The following is a 26,977-nucleotide window of genomic DNA, read 5'->3' on the forward strand; positions in this document are numbered from 1 at the left end:
TATGATGCTTCACATTGGTCTCAGAGAAGTTTTCTACAATATCCCTTATTCCAACTATAACCATTAATTCATAATTATTTTTATATGGTATTTAAATGAGTCAACAATGTTTGTTTTTGTTACAAGATATATAATTTACCTTATAATAATGCTCTCTCCTGTCTCCATTTATAGGGAAATTTTTCGGGTTCAAGTTCCCTGGTCTGCGAGTTCTCACTTACAGAAAGCAGTCCTTACCACAAGAAGACCCCGATGTGGTAGTCATCGATTCATCTAAACACAGCGATGATTCGGTAGCCATGAAGCACTTTAAGTCTCCTACAAAAGAAAGCTGCAGCCCTTCTGAAGCAGATGACACAAAAGCTTTGATACAGCCCAGCAAATGTTCTCCCTTGGTGAATATATCCGGACCTCTTGACCATTCCTCTCCCAAAAGACAATGGGACCGACTCTACCCTGATATGCTGCAGTCAAGTTCCCAGCTGTCCCATTCCAGATCAAGGGAAAGCTTATGTAGTATACGGAGAGCATCTTCAGTTCATGATATAGAAGGATTCAGCGTCCATCCCAAGAACATATTTAGAGACCGACATGCCAGCGAAGGTATGTTTGATTTTTTTTTAAATGGAAACATATATTCACGGGTAATAAATGATTATTTGCATATCGTTTTAAATTTCAACAATAATCCCTATGCATTGGGGAAAGAAATGTGATTAAAGGCTATTAAAAATCTGAGTCCTACACTCAGAGTTGTTACTGATTTCCTCTTTGAACCCTAATGAGTAATTTAGTTTCTTCTGGCTTCTTTATCTGTATTTCTGAAATAGTATGATAACCATTATCTGCCTACCACATGGAGTGTTAATTAATTAATGCTTATTATAACATGCGCTTAGGTGATGAACACTATCATCTCAAGCATAATTAATTTTGCTGCATTTAGCAAATGATCATGCCCTGGAAGAAAGAATTTGTGCCATCAGAGGGCTAGTTCATTGACCGACTCTTTCCAAAGGGAGCAGCATAGGAACCGTGATGTACTGAGTGATCAGAAAGCTGTAAGCTGACAGGGGTGCAAGGTAGGTAGGAAGAAGGGGAAAAATGTAAAGGGAAAAAAAATCCTGAAAGTCCTGATCTCAACCAAAATCAACTGGAAAAGCAAATCAGAATTTATTTCTCTCTGACCTCTTTATGTTCACATTCTTATATTAGCCAGTAGTGAAATTAAGAATACTTAAAAAGCAATGGCAGAAACAATTCATCATGAACACAGTAATTGATAACGTTGGTTAAGTACTTACTATGTCTGAGGCAATGTAAGTGCTTGACACACATTAAGTCTCATTTTACTCTCATAACAAACCCAAATTAGGAATCATTTTTAAGCCCTATTTAATAAGTGAGGAAACAGAGGCTTAGATATGTTAAATAAACAACTAGACTAAGGTTACAGAGCTAGTCAGTGTCAGAGCCTGGCTTCAAACTCAGGACTGCCTGTCTCCATAGTCTACAATCAAATTCATGCAATATTTTTCCTCCCTCACTCCTGCTCCTCCATGAAACCTTGCCATAGGAGGAGTCTGTTGAATCTCTTGACTTTCCCCAGGGAGTCTGAGAATCAAAGTTCCCGGAATGGGTACAGCAGACCCACTTTTCAGATTCGCATAGATTTGGGTTCTTGAGATACTGGCTGTCCAAGCTGTTGCTGGTTTTGTCTTTAAAACATTAATTCTTAGTGTGAGGTGTTAAGCACTTTGTCAGCTGATCACACTTATTTTTCCAGCCTAATTTCTAGCCCCAGCAAGACTCTTTTCCCTACTACATACTCTATTCTACACCTGCACGGATATAATTTGCCTTTTCCCAAAAATGTAACATGTGTTTTCTTGCTTCATTACTTTGTTATGCCTGGAATACTCTTCCCCATTTGTCCCTCCTTATACTACCACTCAGCGTCAGGGACCCATTTCCCCCTTTCCAAACCAGAAGAATTAAATCATTTCACACTCAAGTTTACAAACCAATATTTACATATAGTGTAGCATGGATTGCATTTTATATTTATTGTGTATTATATGTCTGTCATTCTTGTCAGATATGTAAACAAACAATTATGTTGCTGTGAGGTCCTCCAGGATAGGCACTCTGGCATAGTGAGCTCTGCACCCTTAGTATCTAGCACAATTGTCTACTTCATGGCAGATACTTGATAAATATTGGTGTGACATTGAGAAGACCATGTGATGTTGAGAGGACTGTGCTTGTGAGTTCTGTTTCAAAATCATGCAGATCAGAAAATAATGAGTTATCTGCTCCACCATACTCTGAGGTTAAACTGAAGTCTTAAGAGTAAATCGTATAGAGGATCTTTATCTAAAGGACACCATGAAGTAGAGAAGGCAGAAGAGGTGAAAGGAAGAGTTGGCAGGGAAAAGTTCAAAGAAAGATAAATTGATAGCTCAGAAAAAGATACAAGAACAATTAACACATCCTTTTAATCTGTGGGCCAAAGAGGGTCAAAAGGAAAAAAGAAAACACAAGGCCAATTCCCAAATTGGATAATCATCTAAGGTCCTAGCCCATTTAGTAATGGCAGACTCAATATTTCCTGACAGAATGAAACCACTAGAATTTGATCTTTGATCAGTGAGTCCTGTGGCTAAACATGACTAGTAAATTCAATATGGTAATTCAAATGGCCAGCATATGTTTTAGCTAGTTTAGTTAGTGTAGTCACTTTTAGCAATCATACTAACTTTTCGGAAGTTGACCTTTCAGTGATTCCCTAGAGAGATCCTGACTTCTATAACAGTAGTATAGTAAAATTCAAAAACAATAAATTTGAAACTCAAACTGATATGTAATCAGTGCATTGTACTGACTTAGCCTGTGTTTGGACAGTGGTGCTAAGTAGTTTAGATTAGATTTCTTGATTTAACTTCACTGTTTTAATGTATATGATCTCCATTTAGTGCACAGTTACTGATACAATTATGAGAAAGAATGATTTAATATTTTTGGATTTCTCAGTACAGGTACAATAAACATTTGGTGCTAGATCATCCTTGATTTTTCTCCCTCACCCAAAGTAAGCTGTTTTCAAAAAAAGTATTACTTTCTTATAGATTATGCTATAGTCGACATGTGACTACAGATTGATAAATTCAGAGGGTATTTTATCCTTCATCTTTAGAGCAATTTTAGCACAAAATCACTGATTAGCAAAAAAGAAACTACATTTCCTAAGACTTTGTAATTTGGTATATTTTACAAATAGAGCCATTGATAAGGAAAGATGGAAAACTTTTAGACGTGATTTTAGTTTTATGAATTCATGTAACTGATTAACAGGTGAAATAATGCACGAGATTTCAAAGTCTGATTGTTGTCTCCTCATTCAAATAAATAAAAACATTCTCCTGTACAGGCTATCTTCACAGAACTTTAAATATTTTGCAGATACATTAATGAATAATATTTTACTTTATCCTCTCATTTAATCCACATTATCAAGTACCTTAGAACCATACTTTTCAAACCATCTTTGATGAAGAACTAGAATTTTGTTTTCTAATTCATCACTGACCAATACATTTGTGAATTCAATAAAAATGTACTACTAGAATAATGAAATGTAAAAAATAGACACAAAATATAAACCCCAGTTGTTTTATTATTAGATTAATCAGACATGAAATTACTCTGCCAAACTGCTACAAAAGTTTCTAAATATTTACTCCAATTTCTGTACTTACATTGTCATGGAAGGATAACAAGCAGATCTCAGCTAAGACCAGTGCACAAGCCATACTCTGCCTTGGAAGGTCAAAGCTGTAATAACTACATAATGTAATGTTTTGTTAGTTTTCTTGGAATTGGTAAATCATTATATATAATGTTTAGGTTTAATAAGTACAGTTGTAATTTATAACTACTTGCAAGCAGTTGTTACTTTACTAATGGTTTTTGGATCCAGCTTCTGATAGACACATTCATTCTGGGTAATCAAGATCTCTTCCACTATCTCTATTTGTTTTTTGTGATTCTCTCCAAGTGGAAAGGGAGTTGTTATCTAAGGCCACAGTTTTATTTGTATGTCTTTGTCCAATGCAATGTCTACGAGCAATTCAATATACCACACTCTTAGAATTATTTCAGTTGTAAGCTTTGAAATTATTATGATATATTCCAAGATTTTAAATGGGCACAGTGTTAGCATAGATATCAACAAAATGCTGAACAGATTTTTCAAATCTTGGATATATTTGAATGGTTTTGATACGACAGTGACATTTATTTTAAGCTTGTGTGTTTCATAGCTAGTAATGCATATTTTGTTAGTGGCAAGTATGCAGCATTTAGATTGTTGATCGCAAAATAAATCTGAAAATATTTAACTCAGATTTTAAAAGAGCCCATTTTATTACAAATAAAATTTTTCAATATTCTAGTAATTACACTGAATTCATTGTGACATTAATATGTTAACATTTTTTAAAACAATCTAATCTTTCATTTACATCTAACAATTATTTTTGTCTAAGAATGACTCTCTGAGTTATATTTGCTATTTTTAAAATATATATTGAAGAACATTTGGAGGAGGGCAGTTAATAAAATTGTGTTTAATAATGTAAGTTGCAGCCAGGCACAGTGGAGCCAGGCAGAGTGTTGTGGTTGTAGTCGCAGCTACTAAGGAGGCTAAGGCACGAGGATTCTTGAGCCTAGGAGTTCAAGTCCATCCAGAGAGATATAGCCAGACCTTGTCCTGAAAGAAAGAAAGGGAGGGAGAGAGGGAGGGAGGGAGGGAAGGAACTGTTATCTTAGAAACATTTTCCTTATTAACATACTGGGTTAAATTATATGCAAAATATTACTTAACATGCAAAATGTGGAGTCTTCCTTTGAGTATATTCTCAGTGACAGTTGAGGAGACACTAAAATTGGCTGTTGACAAGGTTGAAAGTTTTGTCACAACTGCAGCATCTGGGGAAATCTATTTCTAAACTGTCATAATTATAAAATCTGTACTTTGGAATCCATTGAAATTGAGATAAATGCTTCACATATTTAAATAAGAATGTATATTATGACAGATACTATTTTTAGTATATGCATGTTACTTGGTGGAATAGTACACAATGTTAATTTCAATTAAAGAGAAATTTTCCATCATATTCTGATTTCTCTGATTGTTTTTATACAGGTGATTCAGTGTATATAATATAATTTTAGTCTTCTTTTTATATTTCTCTTTTTTTATCCTTATGTGCTCAAAACAGACAATGGTCGCAATGTCAAAGGTAATGTACAAACTCAAATTTCACCATCTGATGCTCAACGTGCCCCTTTACTCGGCATGTTAACTTGCCTGCTGTATGCCCTGTTCAATGCAACATCTTCATGCTGCCCTTAGCTATTCGGGGTGCCTGGTGGAGACATCATGGCTTGATTTTGCTAGAGACATTGTTATTTCTCTGCTGCGTCACCAAAATGATTATGAGCTCCTTTTGCCTGCAAGAACCATAAGCCTAGGTTGACAATGAATACTTCCTAAATATTTAAATTATTTGGAAAAGCACAAACCTCAAGCTAAATATATTCTGATGTGACAGAGGCACAAAAGCCTATCAGGAAAACAACAATTTTGAGTGCAAGATTAAATAAAATAAGCAAAGTGCTACGTGACAGCATCACTTCACTTGTTCCTCTTTTGTTTCCTCAAAACTAGTTTCACGTTCCTGGATGGCAGGGGGTATGGTTTTCAGCTTACTGTAGTAGTAAACTATATATGCATGATAGTCGTTTTCTATTTTTCTCTATTATATTTTAATCATTTTAGTTGTGTTCTATATTAGCCTGAAATCACTGGCATGACCTACAACTCCCAGAGGGTTACGTTTAACTGGAAATAGTCTGGATAAATTTGGATTGGGCTAAAAATTTGAAATTCACTTCTGTTTTCTACTGTATCATAGTAGATACAAGGATCACAAAATATAATAACCATATTATTATCATCAAATTGAAAACCATTGGGGCCTGATCTTTCAACATAGGCCGTGCATGCTGCTGTGGGTGTGCAAATGGTGATCGTGACTTATTTTGTGCATGTGTGTTGCATGAACACGTCTCCACCAGTAACCGTCATTACTTAGAATTCACTGTTTTGACCACTCTCTCTTAAATGTCACTGGTACACTGACCACTGTGCAATTTTGTATATTGATTTCTCACTTGCTTCCCTAAAATAATTCAGAACTGATGATGGTTATGAATTAATAGACTAGGGACCAAAAATGCTTGGTCAGCAACCTAGGGAAATTTGAAAATCAGGGAAATTATGGCAGTATCCCCCCAAACGCAATGCAATTTTATTTTGTAAGCACTTTAAAAAGGGTCTATGCAGGTTGACCCAAATAGTGGGGCGGGATTTCACCTACATCATTATTCTTTTTTTTTTTTGGCCTGTCCACTGTGATTTCTAAAAGGGAGAAAATAGTGTCAACTGTGTGCAGTGGTTTGCATTGACATAATTCAGAACGTAACCTCAAGAAGCAGGATACAGATAGTTCTTGCCAACTAGCTTTAGAATTTAACAATTGTCAGTAAATTAGTAGGCATTAATTAATTTTCTAGTGATTTTTGAATGTAGTGATAAATGAATCTAATTTTTCTCAACAAATAGAGAATTGGACTTGTTTAACTTTCAAACTACTAGTTCACATATATGTCAAAGTACAGCTATTTTATTTTAGTGTCATAAAATAATTCATTTACTCTCCAACCTTTTTTCTCACTCTCTCACTTTTAATAGGAGTGGTCTTTGAATACAGATATTCTTTATTACATACATTTCAGATTGACATCAATTTTACAATCACAATTTAAAGTATATGGTAGAATCATCAAAGTCAGAATTTTGCATTACAAATCTCTGAACTATTGTAGAAAGTTTTCACATATTAATACTTAAGAAGTTCTATCCCCAAATTGGAGAAAGCATTTGCAAACGTAATGAAATTTAATGTAAATTTTCACTCCAAAACCTTCATTACTTTTTTCAAGCTCTGGTTTTGAAAACTATTAACAATGTTTAAGTGTCTGCCTCTAAGATTTTTCACAAAGCCATTAACCTTGTTAATTAGGTACAGGACCATACATTAAGTGTGCATTTTAAGTTTGGCTTTGCTTCTATACCAGATCTAAATAAAAGACTAAAAACATGCAGGTTTCCACCCTGCTTTGTGTACAAAATGCATAATTATAATTAATTATTTCAATATTTAATTTAACCAAAAAAACATTTATTTATCAGAATTAAATAAATAATTTAGGAATGTGTTGGTAATGTCTTCAAGAGCATCTGGTTTATTTATATCAGGTGAGGTATTGGCTAAATACCTTGTACAGGTGGTACATTTATCTCCAGAAGATGCCATTCTTTAGCTTTCTCGGGAAGTCTGTGTTAGTGCCTGTTACACAAAGAGCTAACCTAAATCCTTCTTTCTGATATGAATTTTTTCCCCTTCATCTATCTCTACTAGACAGAGATACTAGCTGACTACTGCTAATCATGATGCAATATCACAGTAAAAAGACAGCAAATTGATACTCAGTCTTTTTTCTAAAACTAATTTCCACTTAATCTTCGTTCTTAGGATCTATTTCATTTCCCTTTAATAAATTTTCTTAGCATTCTGACTCCTTAAGCTCACACTTCAAGTTCTTTTTAAAAGTGTAAACCATTGTCAAAGAGTGGAAAAGTTATTTCAAATAAATTGCACATCCTGCTATATGTATGTATGATAATTTAACAACTTCTCTAATATGTGAGAGGACCTAATCCAACATCCATCACTCATATACTAATTTTTACTTCAAACTTGGTGGCTTTTCTGTCTATTTTGCTTTACAAGTCATCAATAAAAATCTACCTCACTTTCTCTATTTCGTAAATAAGTCATAACACAATTTTGCCCCTTTAATGCTTCTGCCTCCTTGTTATCCTAAGTAACCCTGCTTCCCTCTGACATTGGTGTGTTCCATTGCCAATTTGTCTATGAATCTGTCCTATGACTCTGAAGTAAAACTACTTCACAGGTTTGTTACAGCTTTTACTTCCTCTCTAGCCTATATGGCTCACAAATGAAATAAATTAATCTAATACAACTTGTTTCTCATAGGATGCATTGGCCATTACCCAGTATCTTGTCATCTGATGAGGATTTGCAAATTGATTTTCAATGATAACAGTTTACTCCTGCAATAATATGTCATTCACTGGAACAGACAATATGAAGAAAAATAATTTGATGATTACTTCTTATGCATCTTTCTAAGTGCTAAACTGGTTGCCTTATACTTATTGACAGTGTTCTTTTACAAAGTTTAATTATTAAACACTGCATTTGCATCTTCTCTCATGTTAAGTCACTTCAGCAATTTGGGTTTTATTAAACTTTAGCTAAATAAACTCAGTGCCCTAAGATATATTGTACAAATACCTGATGATTTAAAAACAACCTTTTTCTGTCTGGTTTCCTTCTTTCCTATCATATTTTTCCCTCCAAAACGATTTTTTAAAGTAGTATTATTTTCTTTTAATCTATCAGATGCCCTTAGCTTTCCAGCACCATCTAAAAGAAAAATATATTCTCCTTTAGCATCTCATATCTCATGATAATTTAAATAGCCTCATCATACAAATTTTAAATATCTTTAATCTAAAATTCTTCCCAGTTGTTGCTTTAGCCTCTAGCTTCTTGTCTAAATGTAGGTATTCCTTTGCAGCTGGAAATTAGCCTACTTTATGTTTAATCAGACACTTGAAATATATTAAAGCGCTCTCCAGCTGTTGGTTTAGTCTACTTGGTCACCTGTTTTCCACCTTCTCTTACTATATTGAAAAATGTAACCTGGTCATCCATCTTGCAAATGCTTCTCTGAAGAACATCAAATACTCCTCTATGCTTTTGAGTTTTACATGACTTTCTATTGAATCTCTTATTTCCCCCTATTTCTGCCCATTCATTTCCTTTAAATTTATTTACTTTGTTTTTCAGGTTATTCTCCTTTCTTTCATTAGAATCCTAAATCCCATCTGTTCATGATCACTCTCAGTGAGGCTGCCTTTCACCTTTAAATCCTCAACCAAGGCCTCTCTGAATATAGACGTAGGAGGTAGGAAACCCTGAATTCTGGTCCTTTATTCTTATTCTTTTCTGGCCTCATATTCTGTCCGCTTAGGTTTACAATTGGTGAAATAAGGATATTGTTAATACCTACCTTAGTTAAAATGTTGAAATCTTTTTCATTTGCATTTTGATGGGCTTAGAGGAACCTAAGTCAACATTGATCATCTTGAAGACTCTAGAAGTCTTCTGCATTTAAACATCTGCTTTAAAATCACTAGAAAGAAGCATAATTATCTTTTTTATACAGCATGAAATAAATTTTAAATGCCTTATCTAAGTAGCTTTCACAAGTTATTTTAAGTAATATTTTAAGTTTTACTGAATTAATTAAAATATAGATTAAAAGAAAATGTGGATTAACTCTTTAAGACTAAGAGAAAAAAAACAAACCTGGAAGAGAGTAAGAGTTTAGAGGGTTTTTCCACCTGCAAATAAGAGAAGCTAAAATAGTGAATGCAATGAAGTTGCAAATTCTGAGGCTAAATTTGAGTATGACATTTTATCAACCAGTTTCTCAATCTTATCAGATCCTATGTCTCCTTGTCTCAATAAATACTTCGTTATACTCATTTTGCTATCCTGAAATTGAACTCGGAGATAATTTAACCTATTTCTAAAATATCAATGTGATTCCCTAACTGGAATACACAGGAGAAATAAAAGAAAAGCACTTTACAATAAAATCTTTATTTCAAAATGTTAGTGTTCAAATATAACTGCACTAGAAAACATAATGCAATAATTAGACACATGAAGAAAATTTGGTTTTAAAAGCATTAAGTACATGAGAAAATATTCCATAAAGGTACCAGATAAAATGGTCAGCAGGAGTATGGATGGGTAGCATAATCAAAACCACCATTGGAGTCAAGAATTATATCAGGCTTATTTATACATGAATTTTTAAAATGGGAAGTAACTGAAATTTAATTATGATTGATATATCAATACAAGCTGAAGGGAAAATAAGGAAGTATGGTAGTCTCAGAAAGGATCTAGCTCTTGCTTTTAATGGTAGTGTCAAAATGATACTTTCCGTGATATAATGCAATAGTAGTGAATTACACAGAAGAAAGAAATCCCACTAGATGTCAGGACATACATTCATCCTCTAATACATAAAAAAAGACCCTGCAAACATGCTTTGTTATGTAAGGAGAAACCAAAGATGGAATGGAAAATGAAATGGCAATTGAGACATTATAGAGAAGTTGTGGTAGATCTGCAGGGAGTTTTGAGAATGAGACTGAAAACCAACAGGCAACCCAAAGACAAATAAATAATTACAAGTGCTTCATTTTTAAGACATAGGTTCCTTTTCATAGTATCATATCATTTTAAATATATAGGAGGATATTTATATAAAATATTTTTGAAGGAACTTTTATTAGTGTGATTTTGGTAATTCTCTGAAAATTTAACAATATTTGGTTGCAACACTGATAAAGAACACTCAAGTCTCTTATCTTACATATTTGCAAATGACAGATCCAAACACAGATTGTAATCTAAACTCTAAAATTTTCTATTGGCCACTCAAGTGCCACAAGGAGTGTAGCTCTAAGTGGCATAATTATCCAAAATGGTGAGCGATTTCTGACAAAGTTCTGAATAAAACAATATATATTCTTACCTCTACATGGAAATTGTAGCTCTGGAAATTTCAATTTATATTAAAATCATGTAAAAAGCACATTGCGGTGTTTATATGTGAAACAGTTAGTTTTAAGGCTCAATTCATGAATAAACAGGCTTTTCACCTGCATGAATGCCCTTGAGGCAGGTAAGGTAATTCTTTAAGGCAAGGAGAATTGTGACATTGAAATTCTTTCATAATTGTGACAACAAAAAATGCTGCCACAAATCTCCCCTAGAGTGAAATACTACCATAGTTGAAATCACCTGCTTATATAAGTGTAGCCAGTTCAGTGGAGTTTATTGGAACTGGTCACAAGGGCAATTAAAGTAGATCAACAGTGTCTTTCTCTCTATTAACATTGTAGAATCTATGATGACATCGATGATCCGTGAATTTAGCCAAATTTTAAACAACTCTGTGGACAGTTTGCTACAAAAATGCAGCATAGAGAAGGATGACACAGAAAGAGAGTGGAAAGATGAGCTTACGGGTTTTGAATACAGTTTAACTATATATTTGAGCTCTGTTATCTATAATCTCTTAATAGGATCCTTGTTAGTTAAATAAACTGAGGAGTGAAAATATGACATTAGAGTTGGGGAAAAGACAGTATCTAAGAAACCTGAAATCCTGGCATAATTTACAAATTGTAAATATTAAGATATAAAACCTAGAACTCAACTACAGAATGCTACAGAAAGGAAAACACTATCCTGGTATGCATTACAATAAAATAAATTAGTGATGTGGGCTGGAGACTTCCAAAAAGACCTGAAGAATGGAGTTTCTGTCAGAGAACTATCTGAAGGCTAGATGAATTTGTTGCCACTACTTACTCTTATTTCTATCTTTGTATAAATGGAAAAGAGAGTTAGGTTCTATATGCAAATGAGAACATACAAGGCAATAAATTCCTGGAGAGCTCATGACATTTTTCTTCTAGATGGACTTGGTCATTGTCACAGATAAGAATCAGGGAGTCAACACAAATGCAACTCAAGAAACACAGTATTTGTTAAATACATGAAAATTTATTAAGATTACTTCACAGTTTTATAATAAACAAGTCTAAACTTTTATGAACAAGTATAGTGTGATATCCCCCATAGTGACTATGAACAAAATGATGAGCATTGATTTCTTACTATTATATCTGACCCGAGTTGATTGATTGTTGTCCCAAATGCAAAATCTTTAACTCTAATTCTAAAGTGTTTATACCTTGCTTGATGCTTAAAGTACATTTTGATCCCAAAAATGGGTTCACTTCATTTTGAACAGATGAAGAAATAACAGAAGGCAACTATGCTGCCTAACAAGTTTATTGATGCAATTTGTATGTTTTAACCACTTTCCGGGGCACAAAAATAGGGAGTTCACGATTTTTATAAAATTCTGTTGTTAATTTTTAAGAGCTAAATAACAGTGTATGTAATATTGCTCATTACACAAGATACTTCTCAGAGAATTTCCTGATTCTCCATAAGCAACAGATAACAGATTCATCTCGAAGGAAGATATAGCTGGTCAATCTACTCCCTCGACAAGGAAACCAGGAGTCTTGCCACCTTGCCAAGTTATCTTTGTAGGAAAGATTGCGAGAAGTGACTAGGTACTATCAACCCCTGACATGCCCTATTACCTAGCTGTGGCACTTCTATTGTAAGTTATGTTTGCCAGAGCATTCTGCTTGTGTGGTTTTTATAGCACCTTTTTTTTTTTTTTTTTTCTCAGAAAATGGTCAAGACTTAAACATAAGTGAAAGGAAAAAAAGGATCTAAAAATCCCACATATGATCCTGGAGTTTTCATTAGAGTACACACATTCACACAAAAATGGCCCTTCACCCTCTGAAGCTTTATCTGTAATTCCTTCATCTGGGTTTAACTATTTTAGAAGTTCTATGGAGCATCTCATATAGGTAGTGGAAACATATGAAGAGCCTAGATGGCTTGTCACTCCTCAGTGACACAGAGGGGAGTAACACAAATTGGAGCAGGGCAAACAATCCATTTGGAAATTTCATGGCCAATATGACTTTAACCATAGGTAAGTCCTTCTTAAATAATCCTCAAATTACAAAATGAAATTTATAAGAAATTTTAAAGGTAGAATTTGACCAATAACAGAGAGTGTAGTTTTTTGTTTTATTGTAGCTTTTAATGAAAGAAACTAATTAACAGCTAAATCTGCCATTTGCTCTCTGAGTGCACACCTAGAACCCAGTCTTATTCTCAGATACTCACATGCCATTCCATGTGGCCCAAGGTGACCCAATCCCTGTGTCCAGGTATAAGCTAGCTGCATTTAGTCACAGTCAAATCAGGATCATATTGGTCATGAATCATTAGCAAAGTATTCAGAACTGTCTCTTTCTTCTATATCTTCTTATATTACTCTTTCAAATACTTTCCTTTTTTATTTTTTAGGGCCTTTTAATCATATCAAGTCAAGCCTCCTGGGATCCACATCAGATTCAAACCTCAACAAATACAGCACCATTAACAAGATTCCACAGCTCACTCTGAATTTTTCAGAGGTCAAAACTGAGAAAAAGAATTCATCTCCTCCTTCTTCAGACAAAACCATTATTGCACCCAAGGTTAAAGATCGAACGCACAATGTGACAGAGAAAGTGACCCAGGTAGGACACAGTGTTCTTATCAATTTCAACTGTTTTAGAGGTTTGTTTCTGTACCTTAAAACATATTCTTTTTCTTATAAATGACTACCAGTAGAGGTAAGACATTTATCTGTACTCCTATTTATCTTGAGATGTTGGGCAACTCTCTAATATAACAGATTCATAAAGCTGTATACTAGGATTTTATATATTACAAGACTAAGCAAAAATGGGCTAACATGGCATGGTAGCTCCTACTTTCGTAGAGGTGGTTAACCTGCTATTCATCATGTTTGGACACTTATTGTTTGGCTACCAACTCTCACATTATTAAAACGTGGTTTTTTAATATAATGGATGTGTCTATTGAAGCTTTAGGGGACTAATTAGGATTTGCTGTGAACTATGGTATCCTTTTTGCACTTTACTAAATAGAGTCGGATCTAGTTCAGTTAACTTGGGGAAAAGAGCTGTTTGAGACGATGAAAAGTCAGTGAAACAACACATTTTATTGGAACAATATCTTATTGTTTTCAAATAAATACTGCAGCTTGAACTAGGGTAAAAAGCTAGCAGGCGTACTGCTTCACAGAGTAGATAAAAATGATTTCTACTTATTATATCAACATACCAACTAAGCAGTACCTAGCTTTTGCTTACAATGCACTTACATTGTTGAGAATTCATGACTCTAAAATTTGTCAAGCAAGCGGTTCTTTTACGAACAATTTACTCAGTATATTTGCTTAGCAAATCTTTGCATAAACTCTCTATAATATAAAGCCAAGCTTGCCCCCATTCTCTATCCCAAGCATTGAAGTTTTTGAATTAATGAATTTTTTCTGTAATTGTAATCACTACAAACCACACTATAGTACTGTTTCCAGGTAACCTCTTATGTGTGAGCTGAAATAGCTATGAAAAGACCATGAGCAAGTTATAAATAGACCTGTGCAGTCTATATTTATTTGAAAGGTGAAATTATACTTGCCATTCTTGAGAGCATCTTTCCTATATATTTTAATATTTATGTAGTAATGAGGCTTTCTGTTCTAAGAATTTCACTTAACTTATATTTAGTAAAATGGGTAAATGAACAGTTTACTGTTATGCACATTGTATTGACATCATTTTGATAGCTTTGTATTTTCCTTTCAATTGTTTTTACTTTAAAAGTTTTATTATTTATAGATTCCTACCATTATATGAATATATAGGAATCAAGAGACTTAAGAGGATACAGAAGAAAAGTTGGAAATACTAGGGTCAGGTCCCTGCAAGTGCATAAGGAAATAAAATTCAAAGAAGCACAGCATGGCAGTAGGGACTGTGGCGAACTGTGGAGTGCAGGCCCCCTCTAAAGCAGACAGCTGATATGCAGCTCTGGCTAACTGTGGTTAGGCAGAAATGCTTGACCAACTAATGAATGCTTGCAAATCTTTCCATTTTAAAAGAGAAGCTGGAAATGCAGAATTTAAGATAACCTCTTTATTTCTTAAAGTTGACAAACTAAAAAATGCTTTGAACTCTTTTTTTAGGCTGAACAAAACACATCTTAAGGCCTGTGTGCAGCCATGTGTGATCTCAGCAAGTCTTTCATGGGCTTGGTCCACCACAGAGGCCATCCTATGCTGCCATGTTCAGCAGATCCACTGTGCCAGGAGTACGTGATACACACAGAGATCTGAGAAGCACCTGCTCTGGGGGCTTTCCCAGATTGTGGCACAGGAAACATATATACAAATATCAATAATGAAATGCAGGATAATAAAGAATATTAGGGAGAAAGTTATTGTACTGTAAGGGAAGAATTTGCAGGGAAGAAAAAGAGATAGGATTAAACACTTAAGCCAGATCTAGAAGATCACATCAAACTGTGTAGTCAGTAAATTTTAAGAGCATAAATCAGAGTCAAACTGGATTGTGTTTTATTTTAGCCATTTATTGTAGGCCATGAATGCAAGTGGCATTTATTGTGTGTCATTAAGGCAAATTTCAGGACTGGGAAAACTTACTTCTCAGAATTAAATAGAAATGTGGAAAGTGTCCATCCTAGTACTAAGTACATAAAAGCAATGTCAGGCCATTAGTATGTTTATTAATTTTCTTCTATGATCCCCCAACTCTCCTCACCATCTCTGCAGGATCTCTTTATCCCTACATCATGAGGGCCTAGTAGAACATCTGGCAGAATGCAATTCATCAAATGTTTGCTGAATAAATGAGTGCATAAATGAATGGAAGAGTTAGCCAAGAGAAGGGATAAGAATTCCAGGTAGAAAAAAAAACACAAGAACAAAGTTATGAAGGCATTAATGTCCATATGACTTTTTAGAACAAGTGGTTTTCTGAGCTGGTGAGAGGCTAGTCTGGACAATTTACCTTCAAAATAACACTTTTCTACCTTTTCACCTAAGTGCCATGGGGGTCTGAGTAAAATGCAACAGTTTCCATCAGAAGCTTTGCATTTTTTTGGTCTCACACTTTATCTTTAAAAGCCCTGTGACTTTCACATTTAACTTTGTAATATAACAATATTTGTTTTAACATTTTAAAATGTTTTAAAATATTGCTATAGACCCAATGTTTGTATCCCCACCAAAATTTCTATGTTGAAACATAATCACCAGCATGATGGCATTTGGAGGTGGGACCTATGAGAATAGGTCATGAGTGTGGAGCTCTCATAAATGGGATTAGTGTCCTTATAAAAGAGGCCCCAGAGAGCTCTTTGGTCCCCTTCTGCAATGTGAGGTTACAGCGAAAAGATGGAGATTATTTATGAAAAAGGAAGCAGGCCTTCACCGGAAACTAAATGGGCTGGCAACTTGATCTTGGACTTCACAGCCTCCATAACTGTGGACAATACATTTCTCTTGTTTGTGAGCTACCCAGTTGATGAGCATTTTATTTTAGCAGCCCAAATGAACTAAGATGACTACTTACCACTGAGTGAATCTGAGGCCCACAGAAAGGCCCCAGAGTTTTCGTAAAGCTTCTTATGCTTCCCACAAATTGTGGAGTGCCCCCCATCCCAGTCTCCAAAGTACCCCAATTGGAGAGGCAAACTGCTGGAAGATCAGAATTTGATCATATTTTATAAAAGTTCTTTATTTTTTACAGTGTAAAAAATACAATGAATGGAAGGAAATTCTGGAGTCAGGTAAAATACTTAAGTTGCTATGGTCCTTGCTAGAAATAAGGGATTGAATAAAGGCTGAGACTAGAAACTGGGAAAAAAGGCATCAGTAAGAATGCTTTATCTTCTTTGTAGGGGCCCCCTTTAGCTCTTAGTGACAAACCTTCCAATTGTCCACGTGTCAAACCAAACAATGTAGAGATCAAATATCAAGAAATTCCTCGTGCAGGCATAGCCTCTGGGAATTTTATTTAAGCACTTGAAAGTAGAGCTCCTCAATAACTCATTTATAGGATTATATACTTCATTTTGTGTTTGTGAACTTTCCTAATTGAAGCTATCTTTGAAATTTCCATATTCACTACTTTTAGCATCAGTTGTCCTCTCCTCACCAAAAACAACTTGGTAATAACCAAAAGACTTTACTTGTCTTTTTGTTTTCTTTTAGGCCTGCATGGAAATTCTCTTTGTCAGGAAAGTTTCAACATGTTTGCTCTAGGCAGCCAGCAGTGTTTTCTTAATCAAATGTTCTTTCTTATTTTATTCACATAATAGATTGGTATGGAATTTCTTTCTTCAAAAGAAGTCAAGATTTTGCTTATAGATTATTCAACAATAAATTTTAAACACTCTATAGTGCACAAACAATAGAGCAGTCATCAAGAGAAAAAGGCATAGATGAAAAGAATAATCGTTGCTCCTGTTGTTCTGTCTCACCACTTGGATCTTATCTCTATTACATGTTAAATTAGAATTAGGCAATTAGTTTTTTGCCTCCTCAGCTACAGTCACCTTCTTCACCATAGGGACTATGTGGTCATTCATTCATTCACTCCTTGGTCATTCATGTATTTGTGTATTCATTCAAAAGCATTTATTGATATGTATTATATATAACATATAATATATATTATATATTAGGTATTACATATTATGTGTATATATAATATATATATTATGTGTATATATAATATACATGTTATGTATTATATGTGCTGTATATAATACATATATAACATAGTATGTGTGTATATAATATACATATTACATATATGTGTTGTATATAACATATAATGTATGTCTATATATTATATATAATGTATAATGTATATCCATATATAATGTATAAACACACACAGTGCTAGGTGCTGGGGATTCAGAATTAAAAGGCAAACCTCTGCCTTTGAGTCTTGAAGGAGGCAGACAAGTACAGTTCATTGGCATTACAGTACAATGTAAAGTATTTTTCTGTGGGTAAACATAGTGTGTGCAGATGGTGTTGAGAGAGGAAACCTTACCTACATTGGGAGTTTGGGATAATGTTTGGGGAATATAAACTCTTAAGTGTGTTTTGAAGGTGAGAAGTTTCCAAAATAAGGAATAAAAATCTGGAGTGAAACACATGTGGGAATCTCTATGTACCAAAGAATGAATGCAGCATGAGGTGTTTGTATGACCAGTGCCTGATATAATTACATGACACATAGTAGCATTTTAAAAGATTCAAAAATGAACCACTGAGGGTATTGGGTGGAACTAAGCAAGAGTAAGTCTGCAGTCAAAAATCTCCGAAGAAAATGCCTTCCTTCTGAAATCTTTTGTTAGGCAAGGCTCCAGTTCTTGCTGTTATTTTGGATCCATAGACCTCTTTTGGCCTTATTGGTATTCTGGAATGCATCATGTCATATTTCATTATGCCATATTTCATCTGACCTTCTTTAGGTATTTGGAGAAAAGAGAAAATAATTCTCAGAAGATATGTGTTTTTCTTTTTCCTTCACTACAGTCCAGCCAGTAAAGGTTTATGTGCAGTAGTGTACATCTCAGGGAGGCAAGCCCTTGGCTGGCCATTTCTACCAAATTCCAATGGAGTGGTGGAGAGTAAACAATGAATTGTAAGAAAAGTTGGGTGGAGAACAAAGGTAAGGTCTCCTTTTACCAAGCAATTGCAATTCTCAATTGAAGATCAAATTATTGGCTCTATTTGCCCCCTTTTAAATAAAAGTGAACCACACTTTTACACTCTTCTATGATTTTGTTATTCCTGAGGATAGTTTAGTTCAAATGCTGTGCCAGTTTTTAGGATGAAATGTATTATTTTGTTGCCATGTTCAGCTTTGACAAGTTTTGTATTAGACCACTCTCCCTGGAGAAGTATAAGTGTATCCCAATAGTTTAAGAACATGGAACCGTGGATTTCAAATCTTTACTGGCCACTGTATCAGTCAACACTGTGACAGAATGCAAGTAACAGAAATCCAACTCAAACCACTTTAAGCAAAAAATGAAAGGAAGAAGGGTAGTTTATTGGTCCATATTACTGAAAGGTACAGAGAAAGATCTGCTTTGGGGTCGGCTACATACATTTTTGTGTAACTGGTGACATTCTCTCCCTTGCTTCTGTGTTGACTGCACTCCCTACCTAATAGCAGAAAGTTCCTCAGACTCTCCTGTCTCACCTGATGCTCACAGTTAGTAATTTGGGGAGAAGGACCTTCTTTCTTCCAGTGTCCATATTATTCCCAGGGAAAGAAGACTCTTATTGACCATCTTGGACCCTGTGTTCATCCTTGTGAAGGAAAAAGTATAGCCCCTTGACTGACAGTCACACTAGAAAAATGCAGTGGGAGAAGCAAGCCTGTAAAGCAGGAGAATCAAACAGCAGTGGCCCATTGCAGAGATGAAAATAGAATTCAAATTAACAGCATTAACCACACACAGGTGCACACCCTCACCCACCCCCCCGCCAACACAGAGTCCACATTGGGCAGTGGGTAATAAAACCTAGTATAGATACTCAAGATATTATAAATTACTTGGAGAAACACTACATAACAGTATATAGCATTTACACATGCTAATTTAATAATGCTACAAGGCCATATTATGAAAGTAACGATCGTTTACATATCTTTTAAACTTAGTATTGGTCGAACTATGACCAAATAGTTCTATAACTTGGCCTTTATTACTTAAGAGGAATGTCTGGTGAATTCAGTGGAAACCCATTTTGAGATAATCAGGAAATAAGATGTATGAAGGGACCTTAATAAGCCAGAAGGTATTGATCTGCGGAACAGAAGATGAGAAAAAATTTACTATTAGTCCACAAGTATAATTTTCCTGTAGCTTCACCAAGGAAAGTACTCAAGAAAATTATTTTGTGATTTAATCACAAAATAACTTAAGTCACAAGAAAGAAATTTCTGAATATTAAAAAGGCCATATAATCTTTAAGTCTATGTAGAACTTCAGAGCCATAATAGATTCCCAATATGCAGGATTCATGTAAGTATATTATTGGCATGAAAATAGAATTATGGTAACTTTAATGATTTCTGACATTGATTGAACATTTAATATGTGCCAGGCTCAGTTGTAAATGGTTTAGTGGATTATCAATTTTAATCTATATGACAGCACTGTGAAATCATGCTATTATTATCATCTGCATTTCATAGAGGAGAAATTAAGCTTAGAGAGAGGAAGCAACTTGCTTGGGTCACATAGTAAATGATGGACGGAGTCTTCAAACCGAGGTAATATGATTCCAGAAGTGAAGTTCTCATTCTCTAAAATATATCCTTTTTATGATTCTGTTCTGTTTCCCCATTTGTCCCCTAAATCTCCTCAGGAGTTACAGTGGCAGTTGGACATACTTGTAACATTTGACTGTGACACCAAATGTCCTAATCTGAATGGTTAGTTAACTCTTCAAAAAGCCTACAAAGCTCTCATTGCCATGGAGGTTCATTTCCAGCAGTCTCTTGTTTAAATTTATGTACCATCTACTTTATGCTGGTTTCAGATTAGAATAGTGGGATGGGGGGTTTTGTTGGTCGTATGCTGCACAGTTACAGAAAAAGCAAAACCACCCTGATGTTACTGACTTAAAGAAGAGCTGAAGGATTATGGCCTTTTACTTATATTGAACTTTGTTCATTATGAACAGGTTCATTATCTCTCATCGTGACTCAGTGTCTCTCAATTTATACTTATTTTTTGACATAAATCCAAAACAAGTATTTATGATTTAGTACTTCTTTAGGAATGCAGGCTGATTTGTAATGAAGAAATTTTAATGAAGAAATAACATTGACTTTATCTTATTAGCTAATGTTTAAAATTATTTATCATCTCAGGCTTAAGAGTACAAAGTTTCTCCCATCCAAGTACTAACCAGGACCAACCTTGTTGCATTTCTGAGATTAGATCAGATCACATGTATTCAGGGTGGTATGGCCATAGATATTAGTACAAAATATCTTAACATGTTCTGTAGTTTCCTTCAAATTGGATAAATTTAGTTCTAAATTTCTTCAATGATAGGATTTGAAAAGTCTTTCAGATACAACAACAAACTAAAAGTGGTTTTACATATAGCACTACTTTTCAATAATAATTTCATGGTTTTAAAATTATTCTTAAAAAGGCAAATTTTTCTTTTTTTTTTTTTCCCCGAGACGGAGTCTCGCTCTGTCACCTAGGCTGGAGTGCAGTGGCCGGATCTCAGCTCACTGAAAGCTTCGCCTCCCGGGTTTACACCATTCTCCTGCCTCAGCCTCCCGAGTAGCTGGGACTACAGGCACCTGCCACCTTGCCCGGCTAGTGTTTTTCTGTTTTTTGTTTTTTGTTTTTTTTGTATTTTTTTTTTTTTTTTTTTTAGTAGAGACGGGATTTCACCGTGTTAGCCAGGATGGTCTCAATCTCCTGACCTCGTGATCCGCCCATCTCAGCCTCCCAAAGTGCTGGGATTACAGGCTTGAGCCACCGCGCCCGGCCCCAAAAAGGCAAATTTTCAACTATTATTTGTAAAAAGACTCATTGATTCTTCACTCTTGAAATTACTAAAAACAAAATTCACAATACTGATGCAGGATTTTTTGCTACTTAGCTCAGCTAGGTCTGGGTTCTTGTCTCATGACCAGGAAGAAGTAGGCGCACAGATACTCAAAGAATGAGTGGAGTAGAATTTTTTAAGCAAAAGGAGAGCTCTCAGCAAAGAGAGAGGGGTTCTGAAAGTGGGTTTCTGGTTTCCCCCTTTTTAGTTGAATACAAAGGATTCTATATATCTAATCTGACAGGGCTGCGTTCCATATTTGTATAAGGCATGAATTCCAGGTGGCTTCCCCCATCCCCACAGTGTGCATGCAGGCCCTTAGTCCACTGTAGGCATGCTTAAGCAAGCACACTGTGTAAGTTCTCTTATCTGCACAAAACATCTGGTGTAAGCACTTGTGGGGCTGGTCAGAGGTTCTCTAGGGACACTTCCCTGTCTGCCTAAAGAAAGCTGACTCCTTTCATTCCCTTCTTCAGGAGTGGAGACCCCCAACGGCTGTTGGGGAAAGTAGACAATCATCATTCTAAACTGCTTCCTGCTGACAGGGAGTTCTGTTTTGGGAAAGTGGCAGTTAGGGCTCCTCGTGAGGTCTGTTTAAGGGTCCATGGGAGAATGACACATCCATGCATGGTTTCATTTGCATCACCATTTGAAGTTTAATGGCCTTTTAGTGAGAAGAAGCAATTTGGGTTATCAGAAGACGTATATCAAAATGAAACGAGAGGGTAAGGACAGCTCCCCAATCCCAAGATTGCAGACATGCCCAGATAAACTGGTGGCTATAGTTAACCCTGCTAAGATTTAGGTGCATGGGACTTGACTTTGGTTGACTCCCTTGGTCTTATTTTCCCAAACAAAAAAACCTCCAGGTTATGGGCACTCTATTTATTACTATCCCTGGGTAGGATTTGCAAAATAATTGCCCAGAATTAAAATATTGATCCATATTTTTACATTACCCATCCCTTTTGTTTCTTCTGAGCTGCAACTGGATATCACTGGTTGGTTCAACAGGAAGAAACAGAATTAGTCTAAAATGTTGGCAAAAACTTGAAAACAACTGATGAGATTAGAATTGAATCACAAGTGTATGATAAGTTTTGAAACATAATTTTTCTCTCTCCAGTCCTCATTTTTGTCAAAATAAATCATGATAGGATTGAGTTCTTTGTAAAATAAACTTAAGTCTTATACTTGACTTGATTATCTGCATAAAGTACAGCAAGAATTGTTATATTTCACATAGGCTTTTAAATTGGCTTTAATATTAATATCAACCCCAATTTTTAAATGAAACCTTAAACATAATTCTGTCTCATCTTAACCATTTTTTAGAAAGGATCAAGCAAGACGATTGTCTGTGAATGACAAAATATCCAGGATAGTAACAGTCAAAAATATGATTGACAAAGAAATTTGAGTATTTCTGTAGTTTATGATAGGTTAACATATTAGCCTTTATTATGATTGATAGCATATACTCAGACATTAGAATTTTAGATATCCCACACAATTTTGGAACAAATATACTTATTGTTCACTAAAATATAACCTAAAGAAGATTAAACATCACTTTGGAAATAACTAAAAATGTCAAATAATCCTGTTTACCTCTCTTTTGGATGCTCCAGGGGCCCTCTCTAGCATCTAAAAGTTAGGGGTCGGGAAAGACAACCTTGAAACTGAAGTTTGATTTTGTGAAGCCTAACAAACAGGGTAAAGGTTTAAACCACTTAATATTATGAAATAAAATTCCAGATTACCCTAAGTTATTTGTTTACCTAAAATGACGACTCAAAAATTTTAGGAAAGGCCAAAAACATTTCATTGTCCTTTACTATTACATGAAAATCTTGTTCAAGAGAGAGAAAGCCAAATTTTACACTTGCATTAGTCTACTATTAATATCAACCCCAATTTTTAAATGAAACCTTAAACATAATTTTATCTCATCTTAACCAGTTTGACCATGAGGTGAGATTCTTGTAAACCTTTTATAACCCTTTACAAATCTTTGTTAAAGAACAGATCAATACCTTAAGAAAACTTTGTTGTGCTTTTATTTCAATGCCCAATTTATGGAAAAACGATATAATACCTTTTTGAAGTTAGTTAATACGTTCATACACAGAATTTCTTTTGCATGATTATTTTTTACAAATCTTCCACCATTTGTTTAAACCTTGAGCTTTATCTTTTCTATTTCAAAACTATTCTGTAAGCCTAAGCAAAAATTTACATTCTCATGCCTTCTTATAATCTTTTACTAAAAACACATTTTACTTTCCTTACACAGCTTGCATATAAATCTATTTTCAGTAGTCTCAACATCATGTTATGATGACAACTCTTAGCAATTTTTAATTTTAGTGTAAAACCTGGTAAGTTATTTTAATTATGTACCAGGCACAGATAAGGTCTGACTCCGGCATAGTTAGGGGTGTGGTTAATTCCGTATGTCCCTAGGCCTTAAAAAATTGTAAAGCAGTTGAGCAGTTTTCAAAGGCCAAAGAAGCAGCTTATAACCTTAAAACATTTAGCAAACCTAGTATCTGACCTGCATATTTTAGACCACATATTTACATTTTGAAGACATTTGTATTTTACCGATAATCTTTAAGACTTTTATTTCTCAAAGATTAAAGTCACATGAACTAAAAGGCATTATAGCTTTTGTTTTTCCTTCAAAAAATATTTTATATAAGTGCTTATTTTTCTTTAAGTCAATTAATCAGAGCTCTATTTTTATGTAACCATCACACATCTAACACATACATGATTATACAGACAGAAGAAGATCCAGTTGTTGTAAGATTTTTCATTTGCCTATCTCCTAATTGGATTATTGGCCTTGGGGTATAGCTCTCCAAGAAGAAGGGCTAGGAAAACATGTGGTTTCTAGGGCCAGTAAAACAGGCATACCTGGAAGACAAAAACAAATTTTGAGAGGGATCTATTTGCTTTTAATTCCTGGGGTTCCATGAGGAAAACAAATATTTTTTTTTTCCCAAAATGGAGTCCGGGGCACCTTCTCTGTTTTTCCCCAGGCTTCCCAGGCCATCAGAAGTTATCTTAGGACCTCTGACGTGTGCATTAAGAGTGGCAAGACAAAACGGAGAAAAGTAATTCAGTTGACTTAGAAAAATAAAACCTTTTCCAAAAAAACAAGATCCAAAAAGAGAAAAACATAGAGTCCTTTTAGATATACCTATAGTAGCTTGGAGATCTGTTTTTAATTAAACTGAGTGCACTTTAAGAAAATCCTTTTAAATTCCTTATTACCTGTCTTTAGACATGCAAAGTGGCCAATATTTCTGGCTTTTGAGCTTTGCCAAAAGTAACCTCACAGGTGAAACCAATAAGCCTCAACTAAGGTTATGACTTAACCACGAGTGTTCAAGGTATTTTCAGAGGTGGAAAACAGTTTTTACAAAATCTCGAGTGTTTATAGATAGCTCAGGGAAAGGAAGATTTAAGAAAGGAAGCTAGAAGTTGTTCATGGAGGACAAGAGAATCAGCAAATGGTAAAAGTCACAAAGGTATTAACCAGAAAGTACTCATTCCCTAAGCCAGGATTGAGACCAGGTGGCCATTAAAACGGCAGAGACCAAAAGAGTACTGCCACATGGTTACAGGGTCAAGCTCCCAAGGACATAAAACAAGACGGAGCCCTGTAGCAAAGTTTGTTACTGACCAATTTGCCAAGTTGGCTTTAACAGCAGTCTTATGGGATCCTAGGCCCACGTTCTAGCCTAAAGTACCCCAGAATGTATGACAGAACCATACAGAAAGACACACTACACAAAGCACACCAGACTGGCTACAGCTTAAGACAAGACACAAATCCTTTTTTCCATTAATCAAAACTTTACAGAGGATATAAGCAGTAATTTTATCATTCATTCAACTGGTTTGTACAGGGAAAGGGAGACCAGAAGTCTGACTGGTAAGAACTTTTACCTTTTTCGGGGCATGTCAGGCTTCTGGATTCCCTTCCCCTGAACTCATTTAAGCTAAGCAGTTTAAGGTTTGGGGAAATTAACTTTTCCCAGTTTGGGAATGCATCTTAGGGAAGTGTCCTGTGGTACAGGACACAATTACCCATCCACTAACAGAGGACAGAGTTCGAGGAAAAAGAAGGCTTTTCTTCCCCCAAAGGAATCCCGGTGATTCAGGAGGCATTTGAGAGAAGTACAGACTGAAGATGAACGGCTACCTATCTAGAAAGAGGGGAACAAGGCGTCCCTAGTTCCTTTCTCTTCCTAGCAAATACCTGGGTTACGTGAGGGAGAGAAATAATGGTGTCCCATTCTTTCTTCTGTCCTTATATCCCCGAGTCCTGGCAACCTCGGCAGGGTGCCACCCATGAATGCCAGTGCAGCTTTTCACCCATGTTAATAGGGAGGCCTAGTGGGTGGGAATTATCCACATTTACCCACATGCAGACTCCTTCCTGCTGTTGGTAACCTTTGAGTTCCCTTGACCTTGTCTATGTCATGGATACTAGCATGACTTCTATCTATGAAATGGAAAGGGGCCTAATTGGCAGGAATCAGTCATACTAAGGTAAAGCTGTGGAGCTGGGTCCCCCTCAAACAAGGGAGAGGAAAGGGAGTCCTGTGAATTGGGGTCCTGGGCTAGTAAAATGTCTTTCAAAGGGAAAAAAAAAAAAAAAAACTTCTTGCATAGAAAAGCTGCCTGTATCCACAGGGGTGGGTTAACTCCTGGCACCATGGGAAAAAAGAAAAACAAGCAGTTTAAGTGCAGGGTGGGGACAATGCCTGGTTGAAAAGCCTTTAGCTCTATGCAAATGTGTTTCTCCACCAGGGAGAGAAACTCTTAATCTTTGCACCCACTTGGCTCAGCCAGAGGAGGAAAGGCTCCACAGGTTCATGGCAGGACGGGTCGGAGAGTGGAAAACGCTGGCCAACAGGCTGCATGAGGGCCTTGGCCCCAGAGATTGCCTTGGTACCCAGGAAGCAACTGCAGCTTATTCCTGCCCTGCGTGGTCACTGGATGCAGCATGTGTGTGTGGCAGACATGGCCATGCACCCCAGCTGGGAGGGGAGGTTGGAGCGGGGAGCAAGTACCTGTGGCCATTGGGTGGGGCTGGGGCGTGCCTCTAAGAACAGACAGAAATCACATTGTCCTGAATTGTATATCTTATGGCTTGGCCAAATGCTCATTCTACATAGTAATATCTCTGCAGTTTGCAGCAACACCCTTAACATTATTTAAAAAGAGGTGCCATGACAGCCCTGAAAAAAAGAAAGAAAATGCCATAGAAAAGACTGAATTGGAATGATGCCAACATTCCCAAGCCCTGAGAGTGATAGGCAGGGGTGTTGTTGGGGTCCTATCTAGCATCCTGTCCTCTGTAGCCATTTATTCTTAATTGGCACACCAGAGATTTGGTGCTGCATCAGCCTTCAGAAAAAGTCTGAGGACTAGAAGTCTCAAAAGTGGAAGTGAAAGGTTTTGGGTCTCATTTACTCACCCTCCAGGCATCCTGGGCGAGCCCCCAAAATGACACAGG

The 26,977-nt window shown here is 35.7% G+C and overlaps 1 protein-coding gene across 2 annotated transcripts in view; it reads left to right on the forward strand.

Moving 5' to 3' along the window:
* Nucleotides 1-26,977, forward strand: part of KCNH7 (potassium channel, voltage gated eag related subfamily H, member 7) — a 458,375-nt gene that overhangs the window by 315,180 nt on the left and 116,218 nt on the right. The window contains exons 4-6 of one of the 2 annotated variants that reach the window (XM_011991002.1): nt 175-603; nt 5,286-5,306; nt 13,269-13,483. In XM_011991002.1, coding sequence (XP_011846392.1) covers nt 175-603; nt 5,286-5,306; nt 13,269-13,483 — 665 coding nt within the window. The remainder of the gene's footprint in view (nt 1-174; nt 604-5,285; nt 5,307-13,268; nt 13,484-26,977) is intronic. The other variant, XM_011991003.1, reaches the window with a different exon arrangement.

The sequence above is a fragment of the Mandrillus leucophaeus genome, unplaced genomic scaffold (genome assembly GCF_000951045.1).
Source record: "Mandrillus leucophaeus isolate KB7577 unplaced genomic scaffold, Mleu.le_1.0 Scaffold389, whole genome shotgun sequence".
NCBI lineage: Eukaryota > Metazoa > Chordata > Mammalia > Primates > Cercopithecidae > Mandrillus > Mandrillus leucophaeus.